Source organism: Panthera leo, chromosome A3, assembly GCF_018350215.1.
Source record: "Panthera leo isolate Ple1 chromosome A3, P.leo_Ple1_pat1.1, whole genome shotgun sequence".
NCBI classification, from domain to species: Eukaryota; Metazoa; Chordata; class Mammalia; order Carnivora; family Felidae; genus Panthera; species Panthera leo.
Window position 1 is genome coordinate 101,405,569 of NC_056681.1, and position 20,078 is coordinate 101,425,646.

Consider the following 20,078-nt stretch of genomic DNA (forward strand, 5'->3'; position numbering starts at 1 on the left):
GTCAGCACAGTCCGCTTTGGATCCTCTGTCTCCCTCTCCCTACCCCTCCTCTGCCTGCTCTCTCTCTCCCTCAAAAATAAATAAACATTAAAAACATTTTTAAAAAAAAGGAAACAAAATCCCATCAGGAAAAAGAAGGTCAGATTGCCAGCAGATGCAAAGCCCTACTCACAGTCCAGTGAACATAGAAATACATTCTTAACTGATTTTAAGAAAACAGGAAAGGAAGCTGAATTATACTGCATCACATTAGATAATATCTGAAAGTCTGGTTCACTTTCAAAAGATAAAGATGAGATCTCAAATTATTTTTACTACAGAGGCAAGTTAAAATTTAAATATTAGGTAGGTTAAAAAAAAAAATCAAGCATGTGATTTAGGACCAACATAAGTAATCCAACCATCTTGGTTTTTAATCCCATATTTAAATGTAAAAATTACATAAGGAACTCATTATTTGAAAAGGGAAACAAAAAGGCATTTGACCAAATGAATTATACTTCAACGCTTTAAGAAAATAGACAAAAACGTTATTTTAAAATTGGGTTGTCAAACACACTATGAAACTACTGACTAGAGAGAACTACAGGGTCAAAGAGGCCCAAGTTGAAATGAAGTGCATTAACTTTGTCTTAAGAGCTTTTCACTGATCTGTATGATCAGTGAGGTTGCTACATTCATTGTATGGGCCTTCCTCTGGTTATCATCTCCAGAAGCATATGGTGGGAGTCTCGATTCAGGATTTGTTAAAAACCATGAGACCATTTTCATTTATTTATTTATTTATTTATTTATTTTTAAATGTTTATTTTTGAGAGAGGGGGCACGTGTTTTGCGCACAGGGGAGGGCCAGAGAGAGAGGGGGACAGAGGATTGGAAGCAGGTTCTGCGCTGACAGCAGAGAGCCCGATGTGGGGCTCGAACCCACAAACCGTGAGATCATGCCTGAGCCGGAGTCAGATGCTTAACCGACCAAGCCACCCAGGTGGCCCCCATGAGGCCATTTTTAATTTAGGGCCTACATTTCTCTTAAAAGAGCTGTATGTTTTTCAGGCAAGAAAATAGTTCAGGAAATTTCCATAAAGAAAAAAAATCTGATAAATTTGGGTTTTGCTGAACTAATGATCAACAGCCACATCATCTGAATACATACTTCTCATTGCCACTGCGAGGTCCAACAGCTCTAACAGTTTTCTGGGAGCGCTGCAGAAGCAGGATGTCTTCTTGTTCCATTTCATCATTATCCCACTGGCGACAACCCAAAGCTGAACAGATATACCTCACCTGAAAAGACAGATAGAAATTTTGTAAAGAATACATAAGTTACAGGAGATCGGAGATATTAAAAGAATCTATATAATTTATAAAAAAATTGTGGGGATCTGTAATACCCAAGTATTAAGAAACATCGGTTAGACTACCAATTCCAAAGATGAGTTACTTAGAACTACAAAAGAAACAATAAATATTTCTGGAATTATTAAGGGAAAATCCTTATTTTAAGGATTTAGATAATTTTAGTTTTATTTGGGGGATTTTCAAGGATGATACACGAGAAGACACAAACAGTTGTGATCTCTTAGCAAGAATTTCATTAATAAAAGTCCAGGTGTATTAAAAAAATTGGCCTCAGAGTTCCCATATGATGGAAGAATTTGGTTTTTAAAGACATAAATCTCTTTTAGTAGCTATACTATTTAAAAGTACCTCCTTCAAACCTTCATTAGAAAAACAAAGAAGGACTCTTAGTATGATCTGAGCTAAAATCTTCACAGAAAGAAGCATACGTGCTAGAATACCCGAATTTTGCAGCAGCACATTAAATAGAGAACCAGATGATAGGGGTCAATTCCACCGTCTTAGAGATGAGAATACTGAAGGAGATAGAGGGTCACAAGGCCTCCTAGGTACAAAGCAGATGTGGGTAGTGGAGAAGGCAGAAAAGCATCTGCAAGAGCAAGAGGGGGCTATGGGCCTAACACTTAAATAAGGAATCGTTAACGTGTGAAAAAGTCAAGGGGCAAAAGATCATTTTTCTATTCTTCCTTGTTCTAGTCTTAAGTCTGTATACAAAATATTCACATATCAAGGTTAAGAGTTAAAAAAAAAAGATTTTTACCTTTCTTTAAAAATAAATTTTTTTAATGTTTATTTATTTTTGAAGGAAAGAGAGACAGAGCATAAGCCCGTAAGGGGCAGAGAGAGAGGGAGACACAGAATGCGAAACAGGCTCTAGGCTCTGAGCTATCAGCACAAAGCCCAACGTGGGGCTCGAACTCACTAACTGTGAGATCATGACCTGAGCTGGAAGTCAGACGCTTAACTGACTGAGCCTCCCAGGCATCCCAAGACTTTTACCTTTCTAAAAAGGATGTATTTAATTAGTTACTCCTAATAAGAGATTTATATTGTAAGACCAATCTTAGAAGCAGATGATGGTTATATCCTGAAACCTAACATTAGAGAGAGTCTAGGTCTTAATGGTATAACTTTATCTGCACACAGACCTAAGTCAAATTGAACCTTGGAAATTTCTCAACTTTTAAAGTTTCAAGTTTTCTCATCTGTAAAATAAACACAACTTTCCTCTTGGATTACAGGATCAAACTAGATAAATAAGTAGCAATTATTCTTATTGGGATTATTATTAATATTTGGAGGGTTCTTCATCTGTCCAAATGGAAACAAGAATGTGTGACCTCTAGGAACATCATGAAGATTTCAATATAATGTATGAAAAACACAACTGACACACACTAGACCTTATTGATTCGTTCTCTTCCTCCTGCTTTTCCTGGCTCTGCTGTTTATTCTGTTGTCTCGGATACATTTAGTTTTCTTAATAATATTTTGCCCTTTCTACTTTGTAATTCATTTATTCAAACAAATAATATCCTCAGGGAAAAATAATAAACCTCAGCCAGTAATAGTATAGCTTATTAAGTTATTTCCTCTCGCCCTATTTATTCTGATTCCTCCCCAAATAATCCAACATTTTCACTCACCTTTCCACTATATGCACTGAGTCCGTATGTAGTGAGAGACTTTCCTCCAACCAAAACAACGTCGTCTCCAAATTTATAAGAAGATTCAAGAAGTGATTCAACTGTAAAAGGAACAGTTTCCATGCTCTCACGGTCCCGGTCCCACTGAAAGAGGTCTCCATCCAGGGAAGGAATGATCATCTTATTCCCAAATACCTAAAACAGAAGGCAAAATTTTAAAAAATATTTTTTATTTTAATGTTTATTTATTTTTGAGAGAGAGAGAGTGCAAGCGAGGGAGGGACAAAGAGAGGGAGACACAGAATCCGAAGCAGGCTCCAGGCTCTGAGCTGTCAGCACGGAGCCCAATATGGGGCTCGAATGCACGAACTGCGAGATCATGACCTGAGCCGATGTCGGCCACTTAACCGACTGAGCCACCCAGGCGCCCCCAAAACAGAAGGTAAATTTTAAAAGGGATCATAACTTTACAAGTAGTGACAAAGAGCTGGAGTCTTGAGCCTGATGTTCTCTAGCCTCCTTCTGAGCAGCATGTGGAGAGGCACAATTTATCAACCAAGAGCAACGTAAAAAGAGCTGCCAATCTCTCCTGGGGTCTACGCGTGATACTCTAGCACGGTTTTCTCAAACTTTGCTTGTGATGGGTGTCCCATAATGATACATGAGCTACCAAAAGAGAGTTTTGTGATCAAGTGAATTCAAGGAGAGGTTACAGCAATCCATATGCTAATATACAATACGTTTTTCTAGCAAACAGATAGTATATGCAGTATTTTCCAGACCTGTTTCATCCAGGGCAATTACTATCATAGGCTCAGATCCACGAAACACAGGTCAATTCAAGCAGTATCCCATCTTTTATTTATGTTCTCAAATCTGCTATGAGCCGGAACCCTGGTAACAAAGCTTACTGATTTTATGCTCTTAGTTGTCCTTCCTTCTTTTAACAATGTGTATTGAGAGCCTACTATGAGCTGGGCATGAGTATGTTGCTTGGGGAGAGACCGCTGAGCAAAACAAATTAAAAAAAAAAAAAAAAATCACTGCCCTGTGGAGTTCAAACTCTGGTGTCAGGAGACAAATGACATAATGAATAGTCACAGTATATGAGGTGATAAATAACACAGGAAAAAATAGAACAAGATAAAGGGAGACTAGAAATGTGTGCGGGAGGGGAGGGGGACTGTCAACAGGGAGCACAGGGTAGACCCTACTGAGAAAGTAACATGTGAGCAAAATCTAAACTTGGGCCAGTTAACCATGCTGACATCTGGGGAATAGCCTTTGCAAAGGCCATAAGGTGGAAGCACGCCCTCCACTTTGGAGGAAGCACAAGGAAGATGGACAGGCTATAGCGGGAAGGGCCGAGGCATGGAGAGCAGGCCGAAGGCAAGAGATGTGATGGCTCCAATTAGGTTGATAGCACCAGAGGTACGGCAGGGTGTCAGATCTGGAAGGCCAAGCCCAGAGGAGCTCATGGGGGATTCCCTGTATAGTATAAGCAAAAGAAAAGAGTTCAGGGTAACTCTTAAAGGTTTTGGCTATGAACACCTTGTTTCTTGAGAATGGGTATTAGTGCATGGCTTTGTGACACTGACCTTTTGGTATTTAAAATATATACAATTTGACTTAACTTCAGCTAAGGACAACACTGTTTTCCTGATCATCCAGGCCCAAAACTTGAGAAAAAGAGAATATAAAAGAAGTATGGGTTTAATCAACAACAACAACAAAAAATTGCAAATAAAATGTTGACCTTAACTTTTTTCTAACAAAATTTCTCTTTGTATTTCTTTGTTCCTCAATCCTATCATTAAAGAGATACTTACTTGAAAATGCCCATACTGTCACTAAAAGTGCTCACACATCCTCCCTCCCTCTAGCTCGGCCCCACACCCTGGGATTCTAAAGGGCTGGTAGAAAACCACTATTCTAATCTACTTCTCTCTTTCGTTTCCTAGTTCAAATCCTTGTACCTCCTGCCTGAACTATTATAACAGCCTCTTTACAGTTCTTAACTGGCAATTTCCTCAATCCAAACTCTACCTATCTTCTAGATTAATCTCTGAGTCAGAGTTAAGCTTGTTATGACATTATTCAAAAATCTTCAACAGTTCTCTATTATCTTATAAAGACCCCAAATCCTAAATCTGATATTCAAAGTTCTCTAAACATGACCTCAAACAACCTTTTCTTCTTCCTTGTCTTCTACTATTCCCTACATGGGCAGAAATTGGGCATCACCACTTAAGTATATTTGTTACTGTTACTGTTTCAGTCATGTCATTGTCAATGTCATTTCTTCTTCCTGGAACACCTTCCTGTACCACAAATGCCCACTGAAATCCTATCTGGCCTTCAAGTTAGCTTCACTTATGTTTTTGCTTTGAAAACCAAGAAAATTTTAGCAGTGTAAGATCGCTGACAAAAAACTGCCCATTCCTTAGTACTGTACCTTGCTTTCCGCTGTAACTATGAGCTGAGACAGCACTACATTCTCAAGAACTGTTTATTGTACCTCTAAGAAATACTTACCCCATATGCTAATGCTTCTACATTTATGTTTACAATGTGTATACAGTGGCTGTGAAAGCAATACACCCAAACCTAGTGCCTGGGTTGTGTTATCCAATTCTACTTCCCACCAAAGGAATCAAGGCTCCTCAGAGAAACGTCTGATTCCAAGGGCTGGGGCAGGGTAGGCACAAGATGAGACTTTAGAATCTTATTATTCTAGAGAGTAAGGATGTGTTCAAAACAGATAGAAGTATACCATTCACCAAATCTGGTCACTGAGCAATTTAAGGACCAAAATAATTGAGTACTGAATTATAATGTACTGAAGAAGAAAACAAAAAGAATTCGTGAGTCCATACTGATAGCAAATAGATAAATCATACATGGGGGAGAAGGGAGGGCTGTTACTGCAATAAAATGCTAAGTGTCTACTGGCAAATATGAAGGGAGGGGTGAAGTTAGAAAAGTTAGCATTTCGCAACCATCACAGTAAAGACTGCATCAAGCAAAATTCAGCAATGGTGTTAAGTCTAAGAAGGTGGAAATTTTGATGAGGAGTAGGAGATTTGCACGGTCTTAAAGTGTCTCCCCACGGACTGCTTATTAGTTACAAGAAACTAAACATAGAAACAAAAGCAAAAAAACTCCAATAATTATAGAGTGGAGAATTTAGATAATACCTTGACCAGATGATCAAAATTAACATCATCAATAAGTGACAGATGTGATTCCCTAGGAGAGGACACATCACCTACTCAGTATTCTAAGCCAAGAATGTACAATCTAAATAACCAGGAAGCACTGGATAAGCACAAAATGAAGAAATGTCTATTTTTTTTAAATAAAAGGGCAGAGAGACTGTATTCTTCAAAAATATCAATGTCAGAAAAGACAAAGTCTGTAGAAAAATCTAGATTAAGAAAGCCTAATGGGACAAATAAATGAACTACCTGACCCTAGACCAGAGGCTACCCTAGAGGTAAAGGACACTATAAAAGGCATCACAGGTATCTTTCGGAGATATTGTGGGTTTGATTCGACACCACCTCAATAAAACAAGTCAAATGAACTTTTGGTCTTTCAGTGCCAATAAAAGCTATGTTCACATTGTACTGTAGTTTACTAGGTATGCAATAACATTATGTCTAAAAAATAACATAATACCTTAATTAAAAAATACTTTATTGCTAAAAAATGCTAACCATCATATAAGCTTTCAGCTAGTCACAGTCACTGATCACAGAACACCATAACAAATACATGGCAACGTTTGAAATATTGCAAGAATTACCAGTGGTGACACAGAGACACGAAGTGAGCAAATGCTGTTGGAAAAACGGTGCCGACAGACTTGCTCAATGCGGGGTTGCCGCAAACCTGCGATGTGTAAAAACAGTATCTGTAAAACACAGTAAATGAGGTATGCCTGTACCAGGTCAACTGATAAAATTGAAAAATACAGACATTAGATTAAAGTATCGACATAACTTTATGAAGTTGGTAACTATGCTGTGATTATGTAAGAGAATATCTCTATCAGGAATACAAGTGAAGCATTTAGAACAAAAGGCCATCATGGATAGCTGATTTATCTCTACACGTTTTAGGGGGAAAAAAGTGTGTAGGAGGGGTAGGGGGAGGAAAAAAGAGAGAAAGAGAGACAACTCAAATGATAAAGCAAACAAGATTTGGGGTAAGTAAATCTGGGTACATAAAGGCCCTTTCTTTTTATTGTTATCATTTTTATTCGTGCAACTTTTTGTAGTTGGAAATTATTTCTAAAGAAGAGGTCAAAAAGAAAAGAAAGGTAAAAAAAAGTCTTGCAGGAGCTCTATAATTAAACTCAGAAGGCGATCCCATTAGCAAAGGTTCATCTTGATTCTGGGTATTTAAAGATCTCCAACTCTTACTCTTTATTGACAAACATTTGATTTTAAATAAATTCTTGAATGGCACCAGTATGTATACCACCTCATATGACCTCAGAGTTTTCACATTACTATTTTATCCTTTTTTTTTTTTTTTAAGTGTGTTTATTTTGAGAGAGAGCAAAGACACGGGTGTGCATGTGACTAGGGGAGGGGCAGAGAAAGAGGGAGAGAGAATCCCAAGCAGGCTCCTCACTCACTGCCAGCACAGACCCTGACATGGGGCTCGAACCCAAAACCGTGAGATCATGACCCGACCCAAAATCAAGAGTCAGACGCTTAACCGACCAAGCCACCCAGGCACCCCTATTCTTTGCTTTCTTATTTTACTTTTTAAAAGTAAAACTTTCCTTTTTATCTTTTGTAGAATGTCCAACTTGAAGTTGTCATTAAGAGAGATTTAGGTCATTAGTATACATACCCTATAAAAACAATATGTAGGCAATATGATCTCCCATTCTCCGATTTTGAATTACCTATCAGTTAGAAAATCAAGTATTTACTGTTGTCTCCCTTTCGTATTATGTTAGGTATTCTCTATCCTATTTACTAGAATAGTAAATTCAAATTATGATAAAGTTAAAAAATGGGTAGTTCGGTTGTCTGGTCAAGTCAACAGCAGCACTAGTTAAGGACAAACAGGGAAAGCAGGTGTGCATCACTACAAGAAAGAGGAAGAGGGGCTAGAAGGTCTGTAGTAAACAGATAACACTTATTTTGACTTGTTTCCTCTTTCATTAACAACCTCTTTTCTCCTAAAACACTAGCAGATCCTTAAGAAACACAATGGCTCCTCAGTGCAAAAAAATCAAAAACTAAAAAACCGCTAACAAAAAACTGTCCAACTAATACAGATTAAAATTCGTTTCTGTTTTAAAGATGATCTATATATATGCCTCCAAATGTAAAAGAAAACAAACATCCTGCTATTAAAAATATGGTTTAGGGGCACTGGGTGGTTCAGTGGGTTGTGTCTGACTTCGGCTCAGGTCATGATCTCACAGCTTATAAGTTTGAACCCTGCATCCAGCTCTGTGCTGACAGCTCAGAGCCTGGAGCCTGCTTCGGATTCTGTGTCTCCCTCTCTCTCTCTCTGCCCCTCCCCTGATTGTGTACACTCTCGCTCTCTCAAAAATAAATAAACATAAAAAAATCTTAAAAAAATATGGTTTAGTGCTCGCTTTGGCAGCACATATACTAAAAAAATTATACACATATATACATATATATATGGTTTAAACAACCAAGAAGATTTGAGGTGATTGACCATATTGAGAAGAACTGCCTTATTTTAAAAGTTAGACGTTCAACAGCGTTAACTCAGTGAGAAAAGTGCAAAACCCAAAACAACAACAAAAAGCATTCTATGATTCAGGACATCATGTCGTATTTCTAGATCGTGATTTTAAAAGCTCACTTTGAAAAAGCTGCTCTTCACTAATTGGCTGCTGATGAGTCATACCCATGGCCACTAACCTTTGCACTGATCTTTGTAGAGTCTTTCAGGCTGCATATGTGAAAGCAGATGGTGCTTTTCCTTGAGAGCCACAAGAAATGATGTATGCATGCGGTTCAGGTAGTGAGATGACATCACCCCTCACAAGAGCATTACCTCACCCTCCCAGCATAGGAATGAGTCACTCGATAGTCAGCTGCAAATCTCTTGGTAGAAAAAAATGTAGGTTACGGTGATGCATTTTTACATCCACTGATTCGTCTCTGCAAGCAGCTATTTGTTCTGATTCGCTGCTCTGCTTCTCACACCAATTGCGTGACTTGCTTCCTCCATCAGTCACTTTTTAAAAATATAAATTCTTGTTGTTTTATGGTTTCCAACCCCCCCCATTTGTTTTTTCCTGTGCATAATTTTAAAATGAAAGGTTGTCACACTGGTGGGCAAACTCAGTACCAAAGAGCCAATCAAGATCTTTATCCATGCAATCGCAAAGCAGTATAGTGAAATAATTCAATTTCTATTTCTGAACAAAACCTAAATGGCATAATGAATACCAGTGGCACATGTAATCAGGGAGTGCTATTTGAAATCAGAATGTGAAAATAAGAATTCCATTTCCAAGTGACAGGAGGAACTTCAACTGAGAAAAATGTAGGAAGTGCTACTACTCCAACGAATATAACCAGAAATAAAAACAAAAATTCTTCTAATTATATAAAATATATTTTTTAATTTGGTTCTTCCTTCTTTTTCTAGGTACCGCGCACCCACCACCGCCATGGACACATCTATTTTCTGGGGTACATTCAACTTTAACTTATTCTGAACATTTTGAAACATGTAAAATAGAAAGAGACTAATAACCCCCCATGTATCTATCACCCAGTTTCAACAATTACCAAATTTTGCCAATTGTTTCGTCTGTTCCCCACCCACCCACTACATATACTTGTTTACTAGAATGTTTTAAAGTAAATCCCAGACATCATGCCATTTCATCTACAAATATTTCAGTATTTATTGCTGAGAAGTAACTACCCTGCCGATATCACATTTAACAGAATTGAGAGTAATCCCTTAAAATCGTCTAATATTTAAATCTCCTTGACTGTCTCAAAGATGTACTATACAATTGGTCTGCTCCAACAAGGAATTCAAACTCCACATATTACATTTGATTCTTTTTTTTCCCCCACAAGAACCCTTTAACTCCCTTTTTCACGCACTGATTTACTTGAGACACCAGACTATTATTCATCCTATAGAATGTCCCACAGCCTAGAGTTTGCATGTCATTTAATTTGTTCTTTTGTCCCATTTTCTGAAAAGTGTGTGATTAGACCTGGCGCTTTGATCTGATGCAGGTTGGATTTTTTCGATAAGAGTACTTCATAGGTGGTGCTGCATACTTCCTATTATATTGAAGGCCAGCAAACTCCAGTTTATAAACCAAATCTGACCCACTGCCTGTTTTTATCAGTAAAGCCTGATGGGAACACAGTCACACCTATTCATTTATGTACTGCTTGCTTACTACAACTACATAGACCATCTGGTCCACAAAGCCCAAGATATTTACTCTCTAGCCCTTTACAAAAAAATTTGCCAAACCCTGTGTTATGTCCTATTTGTTACTATTATTCATCAGTAGATTTGGAGGAGTCAGCCTGACCCCTCCATTTTAAAGTGTTCAATCAACTTTTCACCATTTTAATATCGACTGATGACCTATTATTTCAATAAAGGGAATAAAAGAATGATTTCTAATTTTACATTCTTTCTGAATTTATTAGCAAGGACTTTCCCTCGTGTAGTTTTGGAAATGGGATTTACATGCACTATTACTTTCTCAAGTAGAGAACATTAAACACTTTCAAATCCAAAAAGTTGCATCCAGTGTGTTCCCTAACTCTGAAAGAGGGAAAAAGAACATGCTGGCCCTGAGAGCTACAAAAGCCAAGTCCCAAGTACAAGTTTAAGAAGCAATAAAGTGAAAAGGGAGGAGAGGGTAAGCAAAAGGGGTGATAAGAAGCATGTGGTAAGACTCAGGCTTATCAACAGTAGAGATAAGGAAGAATGAACACAGCCTGTAAGGGAAAAGGAAAAGGAAAAAACGATTCTAGAATATTCACTAAAAGGGCACACATCTCTCTCCCACCTCAAGAACTCCAAGCATGTCCAGAATAATACAACAGCTGATGCTTCTAATGATGACCTCAAGGACTAAAAAGATAAAATTCATGAAGACTGGGAAGATGTAAAATACATGAAAAACACTCCTTTGGAAGCGTTAACTTGTTGACTTTTTTTGTTATATGGAAACCCCTTTTTCCCTGAACAATTCCTTTCCTGGCCATGCTAGCTGTTTTGCTAACCTAGGTAGGGAGACAACAGCAGGCATCCAACATATGAAATGGAGCCGGGTCCTCGGGGTGATGAATGCACCTCCTCCAGCCTCATTCCTGGGTCCCTGCCTTCGCCTACTGCTTGCTACGTGACCTTGGACAAAAATTAACACTGCACCATTTTACAAAACTTCTCACGTTAACTTACTGCACTTGATCTGCAAATTCAGTCTCCCCAGCTGTTTTAAAAGGTGTGCCTTTTGGTTCCCAGACCACCGATGTTTCCACTGCTTTGGGGATCTACAGGCCTCCTGCTTTTCCCCACTCCTGTCCCTGTTCCCCCCAGTTCCTCTACAGTCAAAACAGAAAGGGATTTGGACACTCTCTAGAATTCAATTAAGACCAAAGGAGGATGTCATGGTCAACGAGGAACAGGTACAAAGAGGAAGAGCAGGAGCGCATTGACACATGGTGAGTTCCCAGAGACTGAGAGGGCTCTCCAGGTAGAGATGTTAAGGAGGCATTTGCCTGAGTCGGTCTTCAGCTCAGAGGAGAGGTCTGAGCTGAAGAGAAAACTTAGAACTGCTGCTGTCATGGGAACAGAGGCACAACCCCCTTAAAAGAGAGTAGGGTGAGAAGATGACCCACACCCAAACTTCTAGAATTCTAACATTTAAAAATCCCAGCAGAGTGATGAGTCAGGGGAGGCTGAGAGAAAAAGGTGCCTCAAGTCTACCGGCTTTAGTAGGATTTTAGGGACTCTCCTGTTTTCTTCCAGGTTCTGTTAGTTGGTGTGAATACTTTACGAATGTTTATATATATAAATACTTCCCCAGTTTGAGATGACTGGATTGAAATACAAATGCCTCACTGAGACAACCTTTTGATTCATCAGAGTCTCACTGAAAGTCTCAAAGCAAAAAAGAATGTCAAGAAATGCTTTCCGGAGGCGCCTGGGTGGCTCAGTCGGTTAAGCAGTCGACTTCGGCTCAGGGCATGATCTCGCGGTCCGTGAGTTCGAGCCCCGTGTCGGGCTCTGTGCTGACAGCTCAGAGCCTGGAGCCTGTTTCAGATTCTGTGTCTCCCTCTCGCTGACCCTCCCCCGTTCATGCTCTGTCTCTCTCTGTCTCAAAAATAAATAAACGTTAAAAAAAAAAAACTATAAAAAAAAAAAAAAGAAATGCTTTCCGTTTTGACTATGGAGGAATCTCTCCCACTTAAAATCCATCAAGGGCTTCTGATGGCTCAGGATAAAATCCAAAATGCTCAACACAGCTTACTAGACCCAGTATGACCTGGCCCTGGCCCCGCTCAGCAGACTCATCTGTGACTGCCCACAACCCTTGTCTTTGCTGCCTTTCCTCTCCTTCTCTCAGCTCCTTGAGCACACTGTGATGATTCCCACGGCAAGGCCACCACACGGGCTACTGCCTCTCCCAGAGCAGTCTCTCCCCACCCCTCTGCCCATCTCTTGCCTGGACAGCTCCTTGTCCTCTTAGATCTCAGCTGTAAACTGAGATCCCTTCCGGGGAGACTTCTCCGGCCTCCTATCCAGGTAGGTCGGGCACCTTTGCGAAGGCTCTTTAGGTTCCACCCTTCCATGTGGCAGTTACCACAACTCAATTACATTACTTATGCTGTGATTATTTCATATCTGTCTCCCCAGCTGGCTCCACAAAGTGCCACATGAGTTCCACGAGGGCAAGGGTCTCATCTATCCTGGGCACTGCTGTACCCCAGTGCACACCCTGTCAGGCTCCCATGGCACTAACGATGAGTTCTGTTTTGGATGTATTAAGTTCAGGTACCTTTGACTTTTCCACTAGGGATGTCTAAGAGGCAGTTAAGCGCTCACAATATGCTGAGCAGCATGCAAAGTCTGCTACGTACATGATGTCTTTCAGCAATTATTCTGGATAAAGCACATTAAGAATTATGATTATTAGTACACAAAACACAAATACATTGGTAAGTACTGAAATATTTCAAAAAGCATGAAGCATCGGAAAGAGGGCAAGGAGAAGTCCAAAGATCTAGGGTTGAGTCTCAGCTTTACTTACTACATCAGACACATCTCTGACCCATTGTGAGCCCTAATTTTCTAATCTGAAAAACAGAGACTAGTAAGAGTATTTATTTTACAAGGCTATGTAAGGCTGAAATATGAATGGGTTTGGCATCACTTTGCAAACTACGAAGTACTAATCAAACAAGACTTGTTATGTAAACGTAATGTTATTTTGAACCTCTAATGTAATTCATGTGTGTATGCGTATATACGTATACTTATTAAAAGTGTTTAAAACAAAAATATAAACTCTTAATCTGAATACTTGTAAATTCATCCTGAACCTTCTTTTATTCTCTATAAATAAACTTCAGAAATAACTAAGGTTCATGAACACCAGATTTCAAAAGTTTCAAAAAAGCCTTTAGAATTTAAATAGCGGCTCCAAAAGTAAATTCACGGAGAAAGTAGAGAGCTTAATTATGCCATGTCAATTATTTCTTTCTCAATCCTGGATTTACAACCCCTATTTAAAAACAAAGCCTTGGGGGGCGCCTGGGTGGCTCAGTCAGTTGAGCGTCAGACTTTTGACTTCAGCTCAGTTCCTGATCCCGAGGGTCTTGGGATAGAGCCTCCCGTCAGGCTCCATGCTAAGCACGGAGCCTGCTTAAGATTCCTTCTCTCTCTGGGCGTCTGGGTGGCTCAGTCAGTTAAGCATCCAACTCTTGATTTCAGCTCAGGTCATGATCTCACAGTTCACAGGTCCGAGCTCCATGTTGGGCTCTGCGTTGACAGCACAGAGTCTGCTTGGGATTCTCCCTCTCCCCCTCTCTGCTTCTCTGCGTTCTTTCTCTCTCTCTCTCTCTCTCTCTCAAAAGTAAATAAACATTAAAAAAATAAGATTCTCTCTACCTCTACCCCTCTTCCCTGCTCTCTCTCTCAAATAAAAAAACAAAACCAAAAAACCAAAACCTCAAAACTAACTAAAGATGAATTCAATATAAGAATTAAATATATCAAACTCTTACCAGTCTTAAATTTACCAGAAATCTCTATCAACCCTAAAATTCTCTTTTATCACATAGACATTCTGAAGGACTGTAAAGTACTTTATTGATCACAAAGATGAACAATATTAAAGTTAACAGGCATATTTTTGTATATTTTAATTCTTCAAAAATGATATACTATATATGGAACATAAAATGATAACTTTTAATAAACCAAAATGAGCAACCTACCAAATGACTAGGTACCAGAATTAAGTATTTGTGACTTTAAGAGAAAAAAAATGTTGAAGCATTGTGCTAAGGAAACCCTTTTTTTTTCCCCCTGAAAATACTGAAATTGCTGTGATGGGGAGAATGAAGGAATCTTTTTTGCTGAAAGTGTTCCTGGGCATCGTACCTCACAGACTAAGGAAGGGGGCATGGTTAACAACTAATTAGATGATCTAACACGAGGGATTATGAGAACTTTCAGCAGATCTGGGTATTAGTCAGAGAAGGCATCCCACGTGACATGCTTAAGAGGAAATGTTTTGTTTTTTGCTTAAAAAAAAAAAAAAAAAAAAAGGAAATGGAGAAAAAAACAAATCCCGAAGCAATGTGTTATTAGTTATCATCAACAATTGTGAATTAATGCCCAAGAGCATTGAGATACTACATAGATAATTATTTAATTCATTCATTCTTTCTTTCCTCAACCTATAGTGAACCTATAGAACAAAATACCTCAAGGAAAACTATCAGACTCACTTTGTAAGTGTACTTTTTGCATTCATGATGAAAAACACAGATTTCAGTAACTATCTCTGCCTTCATTTAGATCATTATACATTCATGAAGTAGATAATGTGCATGCAAAGTCAATTTCCTAAAAAATAGGGTCAAATCAATTTCTCACTCGGCGACATGCATGCTAGAGTAAACTAGTTTACTTCACAGCAATGCTTTCAGCCGTGCGAAGGGATTAATAAAACAAAATTGAATCAAAGCATGGTTTTATTTCTATAATTAAAAGAAAAGCAATTAACCTAAGCAATTATTTACATATTGGCTTGCTACATGACTGAACAGTGACTTTTCCAAATAAACCGCAATCTTCAATGACACAGTCAGGCTCAAAATATGCTAGTTTGTGTACAAATGAAAAACTGCAAAATGACCAGACATCTTTCATTGTAAATTAGAGAACCTTTAAAAGAGATCACCGATCCTCTTTTAATAAAGCACCACTCAAAGGGTCTACTGATGAATTCTTTGTGAACAAATCAAGTTAACTATTAAAAGTATGCCTTTTCTAAAGGATCCCCCTACCTACCAAGGCCTTTCTCAATGAATGCATTCTGATGAGGGGTGGGGAGGAGGCTGGAAAGCTCCAGTATCATAGCTGTCTGTTTCTGCACCTGTCTGAAACAGAAAGGCGGTGTCCCTTGGGGAGAAACATGCCAAAAATAAGATAAAACCCCAAACTCTAAGTATAGACTTATAATAGGGTTGTTTGTTCTTTGTAAGAGGGGGAAGAAAAAAGGCATTTTAACAGAAAACTGAAACAAAAAAACAATTATGGTATCTCTAAATAAAGAAAAGGTAAAGGTATTATCTAAGGAGAAACGAGTTACATGTATACAATTATGCATCCTAAATAAAGATAAGGAAGGTCTTTGTAATTAGGAATATGTTCCAAGAGGTAGACAAATAGATAGTTCAAGGATATTATATCTACTTAGATCTGGTGAAGTGTGATCCAAGTGTCACCCAGATACCCCAAAGCAAAACTATGCTAATACGCTACAAAACAAAATTTAAGACAACCAATGAGGAGCCACAGGGAAATCTCTTTAGTGCTTTTTCAAGGTTTAATCTGCATAGAAATAACCAGAGGAAAGCAAATCAGACTTCACTTCAGGTGGTCCTTCGAAAAATTAAAAACAAAATTCTTAGCTATTATCATAAGCATTAGGCTTAGAACCTAGGGCACAACTGTTAAAGCTGATGGAGTGAACTTAGGTTTACCATTTATTCTCTCTCTCTCTCTCTCTCTCTCTCTCTCACACACACACACACACACACACACACACACACACACCAGTTTTAGCTTGGTTTATTATCAGTATTCTTTTGAGAAAGTTTGTAAATTACCTAGTCAAGAGGAAATAATGGTAAATCAGATCAGGCATCTCAACCACCCTGCAGCACACAGGTGATCCTAAATATTATATAATATTGTTTTTAATGGAGCTGTCAATCTCTCCTATCCTGTATGTCAATTTTTTCATTGACATAATAAAAACACCACTAAAAGAATGTAATATACTATTTTATATGCCCTTTACATTAGAAAAGTTTAAGGACAATATCATCAGAGCAGGCCAGGAGGCAATGAGATATGCACCTAATGGCAATTTCTAATGAATTTGTGCTTTATTTTTTAAAGCCTTAAATGTGGTTAAAAAAAAAAAAAGGGGGAAGTTGAAAACTTCCTCTCGATAATTTGGGAGTTTCATGTATTTGATGCTACCTAATTCCTGAAGTTACAACAATCTTTAGGATTTAGTGTAGTCCCATAATTTTACAGAGAAGGAAATTAAAACTCTGCTGAACTGAAGAATTTAGCCAGGCCACATAGGCAGTGAACAGAAGAATCCAAAGGAGAACTCAGGTCCCTGAATCCCAGCCCCTCCTCCACAATCCCACACAGCATGAGAAGTTCCTGTGTGGCTTTATTTTATTATTCCAGCAAAAGTGCATGTGATTCATCACTGACTGCTCTATCATTAATAACTTTAATATTATTTAAACAGTCAGGGCACCTGGCTCACTCAGTCGGTAGAGTGTGCAACTTTTGATCTTGGGGTCATGAGTTTGAGCTTCACGTTGGGAGTAGAGATTACTTAACACATAAAAGTTAACAAAAATTATTATACAGTCTATCAAATTCTCTTCATTAGATTCATAAGTAGCTTTACCAATTGCTGTACAGGTGATACATCTTCCCTGGCCTTCTGGGTTTCATCTGTTTCTTCTTCATACCACTCTTTTTTTTTTTTTTAATTTTTTTTACATTTATTTATTTTTGAGAGACAGAGAGAGACAGAGCGTGGACAGGGGAGGGGCAGAGAGAGAGGGAGACACAGAATCCGAAGCAGGCTCCAGGCTCTGAGCTGTCAGCACAGAGCCCATGCGGGGCTCGAACCCATGGACCGTGAGATCATGACCCGAGCTGAAGTCAGACGCTCAACCAACTTCATACCACTCCTCGCCCCTCCTTCATACCACTCTTGATGAAAGCTTAGAGAGACTGCCATTCTAATACAGGAGTCCCCACATGGAGTCATGGATCTATCTATTGTCACCTGGGTGGCTTTGGCTCTATCTCCAGGCCAGTTCCTTCCGCCTGCTGTATCTACCCCTCCTCCCTACACTACCCTTCCCTACCAAACGCTGAGCTTCAGAAAGAGAAAATTAACTATTGCTCACAAAAAGTTAGGGACCTTCGTAAAATATTTTATCAGATGCATTTAAAAAGGTATAGTAACTCTATGTGTCATATTTAGGGCATTTCAAATAGCAGTTTTTGAGCCTCTTTTTGCGGTATTTTGTCCAACTTGTGAACACGACTTGTAGCTGTTGAGCAACGCACACCCTACTGAGTACCAGAGGACTCAAGCTCACGCTACATTCCTGTTTGCCTTCCGAATATTCTTATACTATTTCTATCATACACTAGCTCAGCAATTCTCAGACTGTGGGCTGTGGATGCTTTTACAAGTGCAGAGAGTCAAAGAGTTCTGCTGCGAAGGTGTTACTTGCTTTCTCACTGGGGTGATATCCGCACTGATGGTATAAAAGCAATGGTGACTAACACTGGCAGCGCCTTAGCACGCCATCGAGCACCCAACTACTGGTCACTGCGTTTCTCACCAGCACACACTTGCGGCAGAGAGAGAGAGAGAGAGAGAGAAGTTTCACTCAGGAATGTTCCGGTAAAGCGATAAAAAGTTGATTTCATTCATTTGGGACCTGAGTACACGTTTTCACTCTTCCGGCGTGACTGTCGAGGACACACTAGCACTTTAGCCACACGCTGAATGAAACACGTCTTGAGGAAAAAGCACTTGTGTGACGGACTTTGGGGGCTGTTTGTTCACAGGGCGCCATTTCTACTCGAAAAATTGAGGGGATGTGATGGTTATGAGAGCTGGGTACCTGTCAGACGTTTTCTCAAAAATACACAAAGTGAACCTCTCACTGCAAAGAGAACAACCGACCATATTTAAAAAAAAAAAAAAAAAAAAAAAAAACAGTTTTCAAATGAAAATTCGAATTTTGGAAAACCTGTATCTACCAATGTAAGCTCAATACTTTCCCAGTACTTAACTATTTTTCTGATGAGATCAGTGGTGACAGTAACACATTTAAAAAAATTTTTCTTAAATTTACATCCAAGGATAATAACGAATTTGATCTTTAAATATTCTATAAAGAAATGTGTCAACATCTGGAAGATCTGTATAACTCACTGAATCAATATTTGCCAGATGATGTTAGAACATCATGCATGAGTAAAAGGCAAGACAGACAAATGGATGTTAATGTAAAAGAGTACAAAATGTTCATTGATATGGTTTCAGATTCTACAGTGCAACTAACCTTTAAGAAACTTCCATGTGTTTTGGTAGAGTATCAAAAAAGAATGACCCAATCACCTGAAGAGGCTTCTAAAATACATCTCCCTTTTCTAGCCACGTATATGTATGTGCCCGGATTTTCTTCTTCATATAGTTCAGCCAAAACAACAATGCAACACATTGAGCGCAGAAGCAGATATGAAAATCCAGTTATCTTCTACCAAACCGGAAAGTAAAGAGACTTATAAAAATACAAAACAAAGCCATGCTTCTTACTAAAATATTTTTAAACTGGAAAATATTCTTTATAAAAATGTTATTTATGCTCTCATCCAATGGGTTCATTTTTTAAAATGATTTAATAACAACTCTTTTTAAAATTTCTTTGAGCAGCCTGAGTTTGTAAAGGGGAGGTGCACACAGGATGGAGAAATGGCTCCAAAGCCCGAAGAATGGAGTACGGTCAGGCAAGGCTCGGTTTAATCCCAGCTTTATCGTCTAGTTGGTCTGCAATTTCAAGCAAATAACTTCTCTGAGCTTCAGTTTCCTCTTCTACAAAATGACCCTAACACATCCGCCACAGGAGGATCTTTGTGAGGATCGCACTGTGTGTAAAGTACCTAACGTGTATATTACAATGCCGGTAACGGTGTTGTTGTCATTAGCGTTATCTACATAGAGAACATATAGTCTCAAGAAATGGTCTCAAGAACCTGGGGCAGCCGTAAAGTCTAGAAAACCTATTATGTTATCCCAGATGGGCAGTATCTTTCAATTTTCTGTTTTTTTCCCACAAAATAGAAAATGAAAATCTAGGTCTGAAAAGAGGCCTCAGGCTTCTTCCCCTGCATGGAAGGTGGCCAGTGAGCTTTTGATTTACTGTTTCAGGGTGACACAGTGAAACTTTGGGAATATGCTTGAGATTCAACATTTCAAAGTATTTTATCCAAAGGGTCTAGGGTTTGGGGTACGTGGGGAGGAAAGCACTTAAAACAAGAGAGCCCTGATAAACCACAGGAAATGAGAAAGTTGAACTGTACCTAAGAAAACAGCTAACATAACTTAAACCCACTCAATAACACGTAGGGCATCATAACTATTTGCATTCTACTTTGTCATACCATGCAATTTATCTTTCGTTCGTGAGTATATTTTAGTTTGCAAACACACACATGCTTTGTACCACC

General features: G+C 38.8%; 1 protein-coding gene across 2 annotated transcripts in view; it reads right to left on the reverse strand.

The window, feature by feature from the left end:
• Nucleotides 1-20,078, reverse strand: part of EIF2AK3 (eukaryotic translation initiation factor 2 alpha kinase 3) — a 67,798-nt gene that overhangs the window by 33,300 nt on the left and 14,420 nt on the right. For both annotated transcript variants that reach the window (XM_042932972.1, XM_042932971.1), the window contains exons 3-4: nucleotides 3,006-3,200; nucleotides 1,154-1,284 (exon numbers count right to left, since the gene is read on the reverse strand). In XM_042932972.1, the coding sequence (XP_042788906.1) occupies nucleotides 1,154-1,284; nucleotides 3,006-3,200 (326 nt within the window). The remainder of the gene's footprint in view (nucleotides 1-1,153; nucleotides 1,285-3,005; nucleotides 3,201-20,078) is intronic.